The sequence below is a fragment of the Argiope bruennichi genome, chromosome X2 (genome assembly GCF_947563725.1).
Source record: "Argiope bruennichi chromosome X2, qqArgBrue1.1, whole genome shotgun sequence".
Taxonomy (NCBI): domain Eukaryota; kingdom Metazoa; phylum Arthropoda; class Arachnida; order Araneae; family Araneidae; genus Argiope; species Argiope bruennichi.
The window spans coordinates 126,427,376-126,443,317 of NC_079163.1; the positions used below are offsets into that span (position 1 = coordinate 126,427,376).

At 30.9% G+C, this 15,942-nt stretch overlaps 1 protein-coding gene across 1 annotated transcript in view; it reads left to right on the forward strand.

Moving 5' to 3' along the window:
• Positions 1-15,942, forward strand: part of LOC129959641 (DNA damage-regulated autophagy modulator protein 1-like) — a 40,551-nt gene that overhangs the window by 18,166 nt on the left and 6,443 nt on the right. Inside the window, exons 4-6 of the mRNA XM_056072525.1 lie at positions 5,003-5,181; positions 5,986-6,157; positions 8,469-8,557. Of these exons, the coding sequence (XP_055928500.1) occupies positions 5,003-5,181; positions 5,986-6,157; positions 8,469-8,557 (440 nt within the window). The remainder of the gene's footprint in view (positions 1-5,002; positions 5,182-5,985; positions 6,158-8,468; positions 8,558-15,942) is intronic.

The window sequence follows — 15,942 nt, forward strand, 5'->3', positions numbered from 1 at the left end:
CATTTCTGGTTTTAATTTAAGAGCAGATGGTGAAGAAATTATTCCATTTTCCTTTAAAGACACATTCGAATCCACCGAAAAAAGCATTTTGTTTACCAAAACACATTGAAACTTGTGACAGTAGTCTACACAAAACTTTCTCGCATACTCTTTGAAAAGGTATTATCCCTTTCCCACCTCATAAAATTGTGGACCTTGGGAAGGCCGTGAAAGTCTTGGCTGACATTGACGAACTGTAGTCTCGAAATATTTTTCTTTGCAGATTTTTTACTTTATCATATATGATATATCAATAACATTCGGTATGCCATCTTATTACTATAGTTGTAATTCCGTGCCATATTTTGGTTACAATCGGTCGGAAAAAGGCCTCCAAAATACATATTAGTACAATAGATTAGCGCCAAAGTTTTATAATTTTTAACTATTGTTCGCCAATACCATGTAAGGCATTCAAAGCTTTTCCAAAGCTCCATAATTTTATGTGAGAGGTAAGATAAGACTTTCATGGAAAGTCTGCGAGAAAGTTTCGGCGAGTCCATTCCCATAAGTTTTATTTTGTCGATTCATCTCTGACATGCGGTTAACACAGAAGTTTCCGAAAATCGAATTTGTATTTTGGACGCTTTTTTTCCGACCCACCGAAACAAAAATTTGACAAGGAACTACAAATGAAGCGACAAGAACACATACCAAATTTTATTTATTTAAACCGTTGCGTTTTTCAGTTAGTGCGCGTGCATCATGCGAATGTATCGACCGAAAGACGGCCAACCGTTTGATAGATTTAGTTCAAAATTTGATAAAAATCTACATTTTTAGGTCGGTGACAACGTTGAAAAGTCGATTTTTTAAAAGAAAATATGAGTTTTTTTATTTTTTGTATTGTTCAAGGGGTTTTCTTTATAAAATCGTTTGAATTTTGTTTCTATATCCCTTTTTTTGAGAAGTTGCACTGATTTTTATACTTGCATTCATATCCGTCTTAAAGTTATTTTACATCTTCGAATGCTATTTTCCCAAATTCTAATCTTTGATAGATTTTTCTTACAGTAAATTAAATTAAACTCATAAATTAAAATCTAATACATATTTTTTGTTCAGACTTGGAATAATAATTTCTCAATATATTTTGCGGCTCTTACTCTAGAGAGTAAGTAATCTATTCATTTGGAAATATTCTAAAGTTGTTTTAATGCTTAACAATGCGAAAAAAATTGAAAATCTGATGTTATTTATAAGTTGAACCCATAATTTAAAGAGTGGATAGAAATGCAGCTAATTTTTTTGTTATGAACTAGGGAATGTATTTCTTTAGCTATTTGCAACATTTTAAGCAAATCATTCGATAAACTTCTAAACTAAAATTTCTTTGTTTTATACCCTTTTTTAGTAAAAAAAATAAGGCCCCTCTTTTTTTTTTTTTTTTACTTTTTGTTATGTAATTGGTATATTTTGTTCTCATAGATGATGTTTCAATCTTTTTCATGCAAAAATTCAAAAATATAACTATTTTAGAGAGTTTTTCAAAAAATGTATTCCAAACGTAGTCACATACATTAAATGCTAAACCTATGTACCAAATTTTATTTACTTAGTTTTTGACGTTTTGCAGTTATCACGGTCACGTACTTAGACAACCAGTTAAAAAGAGTTCTCTTGGATGGATTTCGTTTAAAATTTGATAGAAATTTACAAATTAGGTGAAAATACCATATGCTAAATTTTGTACATCTAGCTCGATATGTTTTTGCATTCTCGCGCTCCTAGACAGAGAGAGATATATATAATTCCAAAAATATGTGTTACGGTCAACCCCTGCTTTGAAATGTGGAAATTCGTCCAACTCATGAGTTCGAATTTTTTGACGATTACAATATTTTCTTTTTCTATACTTTGAATGCGAGAAAGTAAAGACATTCATTGAACTTAAATAGATTCATAATATTGTATTTAGCATTGCAGATAATCAGCACGTCAGACGTAATTAAAGATTTTTTTCAAACTAAAGGCCTATCCGCATTCACATAAATCGTATACAAAGAAACTAAAGTTATGCAAGCAGTCAAGTTTTGTAAGTACCCAAGCTATGCAAGAAGGGTATCCTCTTTCTGATTTAAATGATAAATATTTAACTTTAAAATTTAATTATTATATGAATATTATGAAGTAAATTACTATTAATGCCTTAAAAAAATTTAAAACCATTGTTTTTAAATGAATTTGGATAACTAGCATTGAATTTGTAATAATTAATGTTGTTTATTAAACTTTTGATTTTACGTCTTTTCATTCATACGTCGTTTTGTACCACTCCTGTGAAAGTCGTATAAACGTTGCTTTATTGTATTTATGGCATGATATGAATGGACAGAATATATATCCATTGAAATTCATCACTAAAAAAATATTTATATTCTTTTAAAAATACGCGTGAGAATGCTTGTGAATATGGAAAAGAACTTTGGAGATAAGTGAATTTTAGAGGAACGCAATACAAGAAAAAAGGAATGAAGTCAGTTTTAGCATATAAATTACACCATTTGAAGTAGGCTGACTTATTCGTTGTCCTACTTCCTTTACTTTTCGACACCCTTAAAGGATCCATCATTTTTGTTATTGAAGATAGCAATTGTACCTTTCTGCTGTAATTCGAGAAGAGTCATTTTATTTTCGTGAATTATTCTTATTTCAACGTTAATAAAGTAGCTTAATTTTTTCCCCAAATTGATGTCATTTATTTTTACCTTGAGTGGAAAGTTGCTACCTAAAATAATGCGTGCTTGGATTACAAGGGAATAGCAATTAATTTTACGCTAGCATGGAGATAAAATTAAATGCTAAATTCCATCTTGAGATGTTTTGAAGCTTTTTTCAAATTATATTTCTTGTTTTTTCTATTACAATAGCATTGCGAGAAATATATGGTGGGTTATCATATAAATATCTTATGGAGGGTTATGATATTATATCTTATGAATATAAATATTACATAATATTGTTTTATAGTTTTATTGTTGGAAAGAGGAATTTTGAGAATGCCCACATTCTCTGTCAATTAACATTTTCAAGGTTTTCAAACTTTATTTCATGATATTTACATAAACTAACCGGAGTGTGCTCTCGTTGACTTTCTAGTATATTTACAGAATATGGGATTATTTTATGTCGAAGTATGTAGTATACGAAACAAAATCGAATATGCATTTTGTATCCTCGTTCCTTTGACTGATTAGATTTTTGGTATCAAGATGACATTATAGATTTAATTTATATATTCACTGACAGTCAAATATATTGCTAAGTGATTGATTTCATCCAAAAATGTTATAGAAAGTCACAATTTTGGTATAAACACTATCAACAATACATCTTCTTATAGCTTGTATATTTTTGATATATCATTTTGCAAAACAAGCAGACTGGCAAACGTAATTCTATTTTTTTTTTCTTTTTGCTGACTTGTGGAAGTCTCAAAATGTGTGATTCATTGAAATATGGAGGTCGACTTTTTTTTTTTTTTTTGCCATCTGTTATTACAATGCTCTCTTTTTCAATTCTTGCCTGAGGAAGTGAAAAAAAATTTAAAAAAATATATATATTGAACGGTTTTTAACCTTCAGTTGAAATTTGAGAATATTTTTACAATAATGATTTTACAGGTATTTCACAATACAGACAGTGTTAAACGTTCACATGCGTAGGCAGACAGAAAAAAGGACAGTTAACCCAATCGTAGATAAGGGTCAAAACTTGATTTATATCTAAAATTCTGATGTTAAAATCGTAAACCTAATTTCATCTAGTTAACTTGCTACGTTTATGAATTACCATATTCACATGTACATGGATGGACAGACATCCTTTAAATAGTTTTTGTCTGAAATTTGACAGCAGTATACAGTTTTGGTGGAAAGACCATATACTGAATAAGAAGAAAAAAGATTAAAAAATTACTACTTCTATATCTTTGGGTTTTTTAAGTTATCGTGTCACAGCCAGCCAGCATGAGTTTCGGAAATTGTATTTTCGGACACAGAGTCTGAAATCTTGAGGTACATCAAGCTTTTGAGATCGAAATTCGTACACCTCACACCGGCGGCTATCCTAGATATATGGAAGAGAAGATTAAGGTATGGTTGTTGGTTATTACCAGCCTTGTGGGCATATTAATGATGTGGGATTTAGTTACCTTCTGCCGATGACGGAGCACGGAGCAATATAATGATCTGAAAGTGAATACAGTAATACTCCTCAGTTACGCGAGTGGTTGGACGAAACGTGCTTAGATCGAATTCGCACCGGTAGAATGCTCATTTTACACATAAATATACACGAATTTTACTTAAAATTTCACGAAATCAAGTTATTTCGATTTTGTTGGGTCGATGAAGTCTAACGAGTTAATTTAGTGATTTTTTTCTTGAATAAAATCAATACCTACAATACTTTTTGCATTAGAATCTAACAAAGCCAATCATTTCTGTCGACTGAAACTGCCATTTTCTTTTCTGCTGGAAATGGGTATGAGGTTTCGGTTTCAATAGTCGCTCATTTCTCACGCATCTCTTACACTTACCGAGCCCCTTTCTATGCGACATGACCAGCTTATTGACATCAATTTCCAATATACCTTGATGAAATTTTTTGTGCCTGTACTAGATATTTCGACTTCAGATGTAACAGCCTGGCTTGATTAACAAGTTCTGAGCGAGCTTGATTAACAAGTAATATGAGCGATTTGATAAGTTTCTGGGATTGTTTCAGGCTCATTTTTGAGCAAATTTCCTCTTTATTTGAATTTTACTTACTTACTTACTTACTTTTGAATTTAATTGTATTAAAAATGGCAAATATTCGAAATGAGAGGGGCAATTTCGAATTCGCATAAGTAAGGGTAATGCAGTTTGAGGTATTACTCTATCTGAATTTATCTGTTCCGAAAACAGTTCTCTTATTATCTTAACTAATTGATCCGAAAAAAAAAAACATTTTCTTCCAGCCGTGCCAACATTCTTCCTTCGGTTTGCCGCCGTTGACCAGAAGCGTAATCGACTGGAACCCAGGAAGATTCGAATTTTGAACATTGTTGCTGTAGTTATTGGGTGCCTGGCCATAATAACTATGCTATTAAGTAGTTATTATCCTGTAGGTTATGTGACTCACGAAAAAAAAGACTGGGTAAGTTGAAATTAGTTTCTTTATTTTATGATTTTAAAGTAACAAAAAAATGAACAAAATGTCATATGCAAATTTATCTCATTTATAAATTAAGCAGAGGATTTTGAGATATCATTTGAATTTATTAATGCATTTACCATTGAAAAGGAGATTGCTACTGCATGGCCACAATCAAATCAAAGCAAAGGAAAACAATCCTTGTAAATTTGAAATTTTGTATCCATATATCAGATTTCATGTAATTATCTGGCTGTCATTTTAAGTTGTACGTTTGAAATGCAACAAAAAATTGGCGAATCTATAATTTTTCATAGCAGAAGGTAACAGCCAACAGCCATACCATCTTGAAAGAACCAGTTCTGTTTCTATGACTGAAGTTAATCAACATAAAGCTTTGTCAGCATTACAGAAGTTGAACCTAAGATGTCCATCTAGTTTCTCTCTACATAACCACCTACATTTGTGGGAAACAATTCTGCTCCTCATATTTTCTTGTACCATTAGAAATGGTGCTTATTGCTGTGAAAAGGAAGTTTCTGTTCTGAAAGCTGTGCTCTTGTATGAAGGGCATTCGGAACATTTATGAGCCAATACTTGATGCATTGTCTTATCGTAACAACACTGGTTGATTAAAATTGCAAATCAAGCAACAAGTAAATTCTGGTTCTATAACAAAAAATAAAATAAAATAAATAAATAACCCCCAATTTAATTTTTATCCTTTGCTGTATCTTGTATCGTTTAATAGGAATGTTCCAAATCTTGAAACATGCTGTTTTTAATGCTTTGTAAAATCTTTTGCAGATAATATCTGTTGTAGTGCCTCATTTCACTTGTACAGCTTTGCTTGTAACACTGTTCACAGTCTACACATTAATCCAGGCTTATCTCACTTACGTTCAACGGAAGAGAACAACCAAAAATGTCTTCATTCATGCAACTCTTGCCATGTGTGTTGTCATAACTAATTGGACGTGTATCCTTTGAACTGATCAGTTTTATAATAAAACATCAATTGTTGAATTTGTAAAATTTAAAATACATTTTAACCCATTCGAGATGGCGAATTTTTTGGAGATTTTGAATTGCAATGATTTTTTTTGCCCATACTATTCGCAAACTGTCTCGAATGGTTTAAAGTTATCTAATTGTCTGATGAAGAATATACTAAATTTCTCTATTTATTGTGTTTTTCATGAAAAACTTGACATTATAATAATATGGAGATCCTGATAGAAGAATAATAATTCAGAATAGTTTGAATTATCAGCAAATTTTCGTGAAATTTTCAAAACTTAGTACTTTAATACCTAAAATATTTTATACCTAATATACATAATATACCTAGTATATATAAATAACAGGGAATAGTATTGATGCAAATGTTTTTTCACCTTACTAGATGAAGTCAAATTTTCAAGAATATGATGTTAACAAATATCAAGTTCATTCTGAAAATCTTTGATATTTTTCCATTCTTCCTCTTTCTTCATAAAAGTCGGATGGCTTTTCACCACTTTAATACCATATGCTTGCTAATGTAAATTAAATAATTCACCTCCAAATATCTAGTTATTTTTCCGTTTCAATTAAGTGTTAACAAGTATGAGCCTTTTATTTAATGGATTTAAGCGGGTAAAGACTTCCTAAAATGTAATTTTTTTTATTATTTTATTTTAAAGGCATGGCAGAATCAGCAATCAAGAAGCAAACTACCCGGGTTGAAAGCTTAATAAAGGATGGAAGTCGGATATCTTAGCACAAAAGAAACATTTTGTTTTCATTTGCTCCTTAACTTGGAGATTTTAAGAAAGTTTTATGATAATAATGCTATATTTTCTTTGGTGTTCTTTCGTTTTCACTGCATTGCAGCGAAATTATCCTAAACAATTTGCCCAAATGTTCTTTTATATATAAAAAAAAGGCAAAATTAGCCAGTAAGAAATCATTTCCTGGATTCAAAATATAGTGAAGAATGAAGATCCTATATCTTGCCACAAAAGAAGCTTTCTGAATTCATTTACTACTTAACTTGGGGATTCTGGACAAGTTTTATGATAATAAAAGCTATATTAAATTTTTTATCAACTTTGTTATAACAAAATGATACTATAGGTTTTGCCCAAATATCATTCTCTTTAATAGAGGAATCATGCTGCCTTGAAATTCTATACTACATAACGGTTAGAGTTGGGTGGTATTATATTAACCTGATATTTTGTAACAAGTAAGCGTATGTATCAGATACATAAAACTAATAAAACCCAAAGTATGAGATATTCGATATCAGTTCTCGGACTCGAATGATACCGATAGTCTATTTTAATCTTATCCCTGCTGTATCGGTCGATACAGCATCATCCAACCATTCTGTTGGCGGTGCTATTAGATTTCTTTATATATTTTTATTACTAACTGGAATGAAAGTATTTGTAACACCTTTATTTTTTCCATCCTTTGCAATGCTTATTAAGTGACAAGATAGATTGGATTTCTTTTCTATGAATGGATGGATGTAGTTTGCTTTAAACATTTTTTATTTGAAATAAATTGCTAACTTAAACAACAAATTATTAGTAAAAAAATGAATAGCCATAAAATTTAAATTCGGAATATGAATATCAATTTTTAGAATATAAAGATTTAAAAATTATATTTAAAAAGAATACCCGTACTTTTAAAATCTAAATATAAACATATGATGAATACTTAATAATAATTTACTTTACTTTATTTTTATCAGTCTAAAATTTTATGAAGTTCTTACTTCTTAATAATGCTCTGAAAGGCAAAGTAAAAAATAAAATTCACATTCAAATTTATAGTTAACGAGCAATTTGGGTAGCTAAAATCTTTTAGCAGATAATGTTTAAAATGTATGGAGGGGGAAAGAATACGTTATCGGTTGTAACAGACGCTAAAGTATCAGGCAAATGTATCCAATTGCAGTCGACGTTAATATTAACTCGTACGGTACAGTATTAATTTGCACGTAATATAGTAAAAGCTGATTATGAATCTAGTAACAGCAGTCAACTTTTATATTAGGCTCTATTATAGGAAGACAAGACGTTTTAAAATTCATTTTTTTAAAGTGCTGTATTTTTGTTTTTAGCAGTGAATGGTATATTCATCATTTAAGTGCACTATTAGCATTGATTAAACTTATGCAAGTTCGATTTAATTGACCATAAAATACGGCATAGATAGATACGGTGAAATTACTTTGATTATATTTGGATTTTTTTCCATAAATTGAAAATTAAAACTTTAACTAACAATATTAGCATGCCTTCCGTTTTATGCGGCGATGAAAGAAATGAGTCCAAGGATTGTTGATGCTGAAACCGGAGAAATTTCTCTGGAATCAAAAGAAGTAAGTTTATTTCATTTTTATTTAAAGTTTTCGAAAAAGTCTTTGAATAACTTTGTGCTTGTCTGTCTTGCAAAAACGAATCAGCAGTGCTTGCCTAAAGATATCAAATAAATTAAATTTTGTTAGCAGTATAGGTTACGTTAGGTTAGAAATGAATCCTAATATCCTATACTTGCTATACTGTGGTTTGATTTTCAACCTAGTTATCGAAGTAATATAGTTATTTTAAATTAATTCTATTTAAAGGACTTTCTTAAAATCCAACCTGAGTAGTTCCCCTTTCGATTTTTGTTATTAACACAATATAATAACACAATTTGTATTTCGTAATGTAAGAAAAAAAACCAGAATATGTATTTTGGATGTCTCGCTACCTAACGACTGGAACCAACAGTTAAAAAATATATATTAATGACACGAATGCATATTAAATTAATTAATCTTAGTAATTACGACTTTCTCATTACTGACACAATATGATAGCACAATTTTTTGTTCATAATAAACGAGTAAAACCCGAATATGCATTTTGGACTTCTTGCCTAACAAGTGGAACAAAAAATTGATATTTCATAACAAGAATGCATATTAAATGTCATTTATCTAAGTAATTGCGTATTTTGTGTTGTCACATTTACATACAAACTGGTAGATGCTGAGCTTCTGCATGGTCTTTCCCCAAAATTACGCAATTTCGGTGATAAAACCGTATGCTGGAATGAATCCTTTTACATTTTTGTATTTCAGGGATATTATGTCGAAACATGCACCACAAAGACAACCCTCTAGTAAACAGATTTTCTACGGAATTTCCGAGACTCTTACGTACGCAATTTCATCCATCTAGCTCGTTGCGTGTTCACAGACAAACATCATTACAAAATAAGTTTTTTTCGGACGCGGAGATATATAAAGTGATGATTTATAAACGTTGCAGGGATAGTGTTTTGGTGGTTACACAATTTCTATTTGTGTGTGAAAAAGTAAAATTAGAAACATTAATGTGCTTGCATATTAATTGGTTTACGAAAATTAAGAAAGCAGAAGATCTAAAAATTGAAAATTTGGTCGTCTGAAGAATTTAATACGATAAACAATGATTAATCTTGATTTGAGGAAATAGTGACTTAGCCTGTAAAAGCGAATGAGGGCTGACTGTGTCATTTTGTTAGCCACTGAAAATATTTCCACAGAAGTGAACACTTTTTCAGTAATTTGTGTTTTTTATACAAATAACAAATTGATAGACCAAGAACAGACGAAGTATATATTGAATTCTGGAAAAAAACTAGTATAGTATTACAAGATAGTGTAAATCAAATCTTAATGATTCTGTTTTTCAAGTAGGAATCTTTTTAGTGAAAATGACAAATGAAGCAACTTTTGAATTTCAAAGCTCAATCGAAATTTGGACATGATAGTTTGAATGATTTGATAAATGGCGTAGCGTATGCAATAGGTACCTGAAGCATAGCACTTATTTTTCACCGTTTTTCTCCTTTCCTTTTAAAACCTCTGACTTTAAAATCTTAAAATAAACACAAATATTATTGCATCTCAGAAGATATCCGAGGTGTATTTATGCCTCCTTTGCCAACCAATATTTTTCTAGGCCTAAAGGCTTAAATCATAAACCATGCCCTAGTTCTTTGTCCAACACATTCAAACTCTTCTTTTTATGAAAAAAATTATTCTTCTGAGTTAGCTCATAGGCCAGCTTCGCCTATTAGGAAACGAAAGCGTTGATCAGTTATTTAAGAAATCATCACAAAATTCAAACATTTTTTTTTTCTCCTCAAGCTCCTTTCTTATTTGAAATATCAAAAGATATCTGTTGTATAAAACATATCGCTTCTCTATTAAAAAGTAAGAGAATTTGGATTATGGAAAATCGAGCCGATGCTCATATGGAGTTTCAAGCTAGTATGTAAGTCGGGACAAGATAGCAGTCGGCCACAACAAATCCTGTCGATACTGCTATGTTCAGTGGTGGCGGGGTGGTCGCTGTACGCAAGAAGAAGTATGTAAGTCGGGACAGAGAAGAGCTTAAGTTCGCTTCAGGATACAGTTCCTTTCTATATCTTTTTTCGCTCCAATAGTTGAATGCATAATGGCACCAATACTATAAAGGTGCTCCAATGTTCTGCGCTTCTAAAATGCGCGATTATAGTTTTTAAAGCTCTTACTCTATATAATAAACTACAGTGGTTGAGAAATATTCTACGGATAATTTGCCAAGAATTATACTTCGATTTTTAATAATCGTATATGTGACGAAAAAATTTTCTTGTAGAGAGAAGAAAGCAAATCATTAGATTTTGATGAAACTTACATACATGTCTGGGAACTAAAAACTTGTACTTTTCCAATTATTTTACTATTTTTTCTTTTGTATTCTTTTTTTATTTTTATAATAGCTTCTAGTGTCACTTTCCTTGCCCTTTAAATTTTTGTATTTATCATTTGTCTGTAGATAGTAATTCGTTCTTGCTATTTATGTTTTCTTTAAAAAATAATATTCTCCCTAGTCAATCCAAACCAGAAAACAGCTTTATGACTCTAAAATTGAGGCTGCAAAAAGTGTGAATATTGAAGTAAGCATCCGTCATTTCGCTAAATCATGTGTCTTAATCTATTGAGAGGATATTTTGATCACGAAAATATGTTAACGTATAAGCAAACTCGATATCCTTGATGGCAAAATGAATTGTACTGCACTGGTTGTTGACCTCACTTCCGATTATTTATCTTACAAACTTGTAATAGCTCTTAGTGGTGTAATAAATTGAACAGGCATTGGTACAATCCCGCTCCTAATTTCTCTTCTTATGTCTTAGTAATGGCCCTTGATGGCATAACAAGTTGTACTAGACTAATTATTGATCCTATTCCTGAATACTTGTCATACCACATGATGGACAGGAACACAATAATGATCCACTTTTACAAAGGAGTGCCAGATTTACTGTGCCGGTCAACCAAATGAGTGTGGACATTCTCATGAAGAGACGTGGTATTTCTTTTCATACTACTGTCTGAAAAGTTCAAATAAAGGTCGAAAAGTCGATCGCTATAAATGAAGCTCATAATCAATTATTTCTTCGACGACGAAAGAGAGTGTTGTCTGATTTTTGCTTTGTCCTTCATTTCCTAATACTGCGCCATACATTTTCGCATGAATAGCATTGGGAAAACCCAGAATTGCTACTTCTAAGAGAAAGAAATACTGCAGGGCTTCCAGCTGATTTCTTTTATTCTCTCAAGGTTATTGCCAGCTGTAACTTTAAGCCTCATTTGGATTGAAACAATTCTTTTACGTAAACGTTTTGACTACTGTACTTGTAAATAGTGTTTCAACAAACAGTCGAAACGAATGCAGCTTTTCATATAGAGCAATTAATTTTTAATGCAGTTACTGAAACAAATTTTCTCTGGTTACACAGTGATTAACTGTTTCTTCTCTGAAGCATATCCGCAACGTTCTATAAAATTTAATGCTTGTGATGATTAATGAAAATATACTCAGTGAGAAGTCAGCAATTCACTAAAACTAAACATATCCAGAACATCAAATATGAACAGTTATGATCGGTTTCACAGCATGAAGTTAAAATTATTTAATTCCAGACACTTTATCAGCAAAATGTAAATCAAAATTAATTTGTATGCTGCATCGATAACATTTCCATACAGTTATGACATAGAATAAATTTCTATTTTTAAATGATTTTGTTTAATTTGATGGGCTTTTGAAAGAATTTTCATTCATTTTTTAATGTATTAATAATGTTTACTAATATATTTTCACTCACTCCTTAATATATTATTCCATTGGGAGCTATCCCCAAATTTAGAGATGAGAAGTTGCCGAATCAGTAAGCAGATTTTCTCTTCCCTCGTGAGTACAAAGAATAGCGTGGTATCAAGTTACCTACTTTCCGATGACCGGCTGTGCTTCCACCCCTCTTACATGAGGGGTGGAAGCACAGCCACGCCGTAATGGGAGCTATTTTAAGTTCACTATAGTTGTCGATTAATTTTCGTGGCGATCAATTTTTCACATCATCTCATATGCCTTTGGCAGATTTAGAGTAACTTGGTTAATGCATTAGTGTTCTAGAATTTTGTTTAGTTGTGTATTAACGATGTGAATGCAATATTTTAATATTTTCAAAATTTAGCAGCTAATCAAAAGATTTTAATTGATTACTAGTGACCCTATTTGTTGGTTAAATTTAAAAAAAATAATTTTCGAATTCCATGCTATTTATTGTAATAGACCGTGAAATATATTAAAGAGTAAAAAGTAGCTAACAGTAAAATATAAAGGTATGAAAAATACGTTTTTAATAGTGTACAAAATGCAGATAATTTTTTGTAAAAAATATGAAAGATAAAACAATGCCGTAAAAGAGTGAGGCACTGAAAAGGATATTATATAAATATGTAGGATAACAGGGAAACCCAATGAGCAAGTCGCCCAGCCTCAACCACTGGTCCGATTTGCCTCCTTTTTGTTTCATATGAAGGCTCTTGATATGAATATATATTATCAAGGTTCGCATGAACATCCTCAATCCTACATTTTTCAAAGAAATCGGAATCGAAACAAAAATTCAGAATGCTTTATCTATAGGGAAATCTTGCGACGGAATTTCGCCAACCAAAATTGCGGAACTGATTTTTTGAAATTTTTGCTTCATATAAAAGCTTATTAGTCCTAGATATTTTTCACGGGTCGCTTGCCTTTCTTCATTCTCCAACTTTAAAATAAATAGAAAATACAGTGCCCGTGGAGAAATTCTGCAACAAAGGTGGACAGCCTGAACTGTTGAACCGGTTTCAAAAAATCTTTCTTTCATATGAATGCTCGTGACTTCTCGGTGTGTCATTAGTAATCGTTTACTCCCTTCATCTCTATGTGGCAGGATTAAGCAAAATAAAACTTTAATACAGCCCTCATCTTCAACAACTGGAATGATTTCGCAAATTTTCAACGCTAACCTGACAATTTCTCTACTTTGAATTATAGCTAATTAATCAGAATTCTCTATCAATATTATGAAATTTTTATTTATATGCATTACTTATACGAATTTATTATTTTTATACTTCGATTTATGACTGTCGCATTCACGTTTGTGCATAACTATTTTAAGCAGACGTTTCATGCTTATAAATGCTGTAATAAATAGGTAAACAATATTAAAACAAATATGAATTTGATCAATTATGCTTAGTAGTACAAATATTATTCTTATATTTTACAATCCATTGTGTTTTTTATTAATTTACTTATTTAGCAACTCGGCAAATAATATCTTTTAATCTATCTGCCCGCCCACCTCTCACCGCCTATGGCCCTAGATACTTGCATAATCTGAAATCTGAATTTGGTGTTAAAATGTTGTGTTAAATCCTACTTGATGGTGTTGATGTTAAAATCCTACTAGCAGCCTAATTATCTTGAAGCAGCCTTTGAGAATAAAATAAGATTTAATAGCACTACTTTTCTGGTACTTAAAATAACTAATCCGAAGCGGAAATCAAAAATAAGATCAAATTTATTCAAGATGATCATTAGACTGAAATGTGATTCATTATACCTTTCTGAGAAATTCATACGCTTGGAGTTCAAGTAAAAAACGAACGCAGAAAGTGTCTCTTTTTTTTGTTTTACGGAGATATCTGAATAGCATGGTGTCGACCGCAAAGTACAAGTGTAGTGTCAAGCATTCTAAAGGAAAGTGAACCGAAGGCGGAAAGAATAACCTTATTTGCTGTAGACAAAAGATTCCCGTGCTTTTGAAAAGAATTTCATTTGCTCAATTATTAATGGTTTATCGTCTGAAGCAGAGCTATTAACCTCAAGGTTAAGCAAGAATTGGTCTCTCACACTGTTTATTGCCTTTCCTTCACCGTAAAAGCAGTTTCAATATCACAAATTTTGCTGCGACTCGTTTCTTTCTAGTCTTTTTTTTTTTTTTTTCCATTTTGAGAAATTTGATTACATACTAATTTGTTTACACGGTTTTAGTTTTTTTTTTTAAAAGATTTATTTCGTTAATTTTTTTTTTCTTCTCTCAATGACACTCGGAAAATGGGAGTTTGAAAATATTTGTTTTTCCAGTTGTAAATTGCATGGTTATTTTTTAGTGCCTTACCACTATTCCATAGGAATAGTTTAGCTTTTTATTCCAAGGTTACTTATATAACCTTGTTTTAGGTAATTGAACTTAAAAGATTTTGTTATTTTTAACTCTATTAATGGAATGAAATTTACAACTAAATTAAAAATATCCATAGCATTAATTTTGAAATCCTGCTATTGAAATACTTATATGCATCAAAATTCGTTAATATGCATGGATGTATAAAGCATTCAGAAAATTCTGCCTTCTTTAGATATTAAATTTGCATTTTTCGTATGAACTCATCACAGAATATTGAGATCTGCATTCAGCATCAATTCTAAACGAACTTTCAATTGCACGTAAAGCCACCAGCCTAGCTATTGTTACAAAATTAGAACATTATCTCTGGCAATTGAAAAACATATATTAATGGAAAATATACTCATGAATGTAATCTGCTTATAAAAAATATTGCATCTAGTTTATTCCTTCAGAATAGTGAAAAAGGTGAAATATAATTTTTTTTATAAATACTTAATTTTTTACGGATAAATTAAAAATAACTATAAATAAAGCGTTTTACTAAATATCAGTCAAATTAAGTGATTATGACGATAACTGGCATAATTTCAAAACCAATTGCTCTAGCGTTGAAGCAAAATTATTCTTATATTTGGAAATTTTGTTTGATTTTTTAGCACATTGATCACCATAGAATTTTACATAAATTGGTTGAAAAATGGCTATTGCTTTTCAGGCTTATCCTGTGAGGATATGTAAGCATAATTAAAATTTTATTATTTTGCTGTATTTTTTAAAAGAAAGTTTAACATTTTTTATGTGCTATGTGTTTTTATGTGCTTATCACGATGCTAATGGAATAATTTTGCTATAAATAGGGGTATACTTTTTCTTTCCTTCAAATAATATTTTCAGGCCAAATTTCAGTAATATATAGAAGGGCTACGTTGGCCACTTTATATTGCGAAATACGCATAAAGAGTTATTACAGCGTTGAACGATAGCTCAAAGATCAGAATATTTTGCTGATCTCTTATGACCCCATGGTGACCAATGTGTTAAAGTAAGCGAAGAAAAATAATGGCGTATAAATAGCTTAAAAAAATAATTGAAATTGTTATGTCAATCAATGGCACTTTCGCAACCTGGATAAACTCAATATTAGTACTTGGTAATTAGATTTATTTTGCCAAAATTTATAACCTCGATTTTTCGAAAATGTATCGAAAC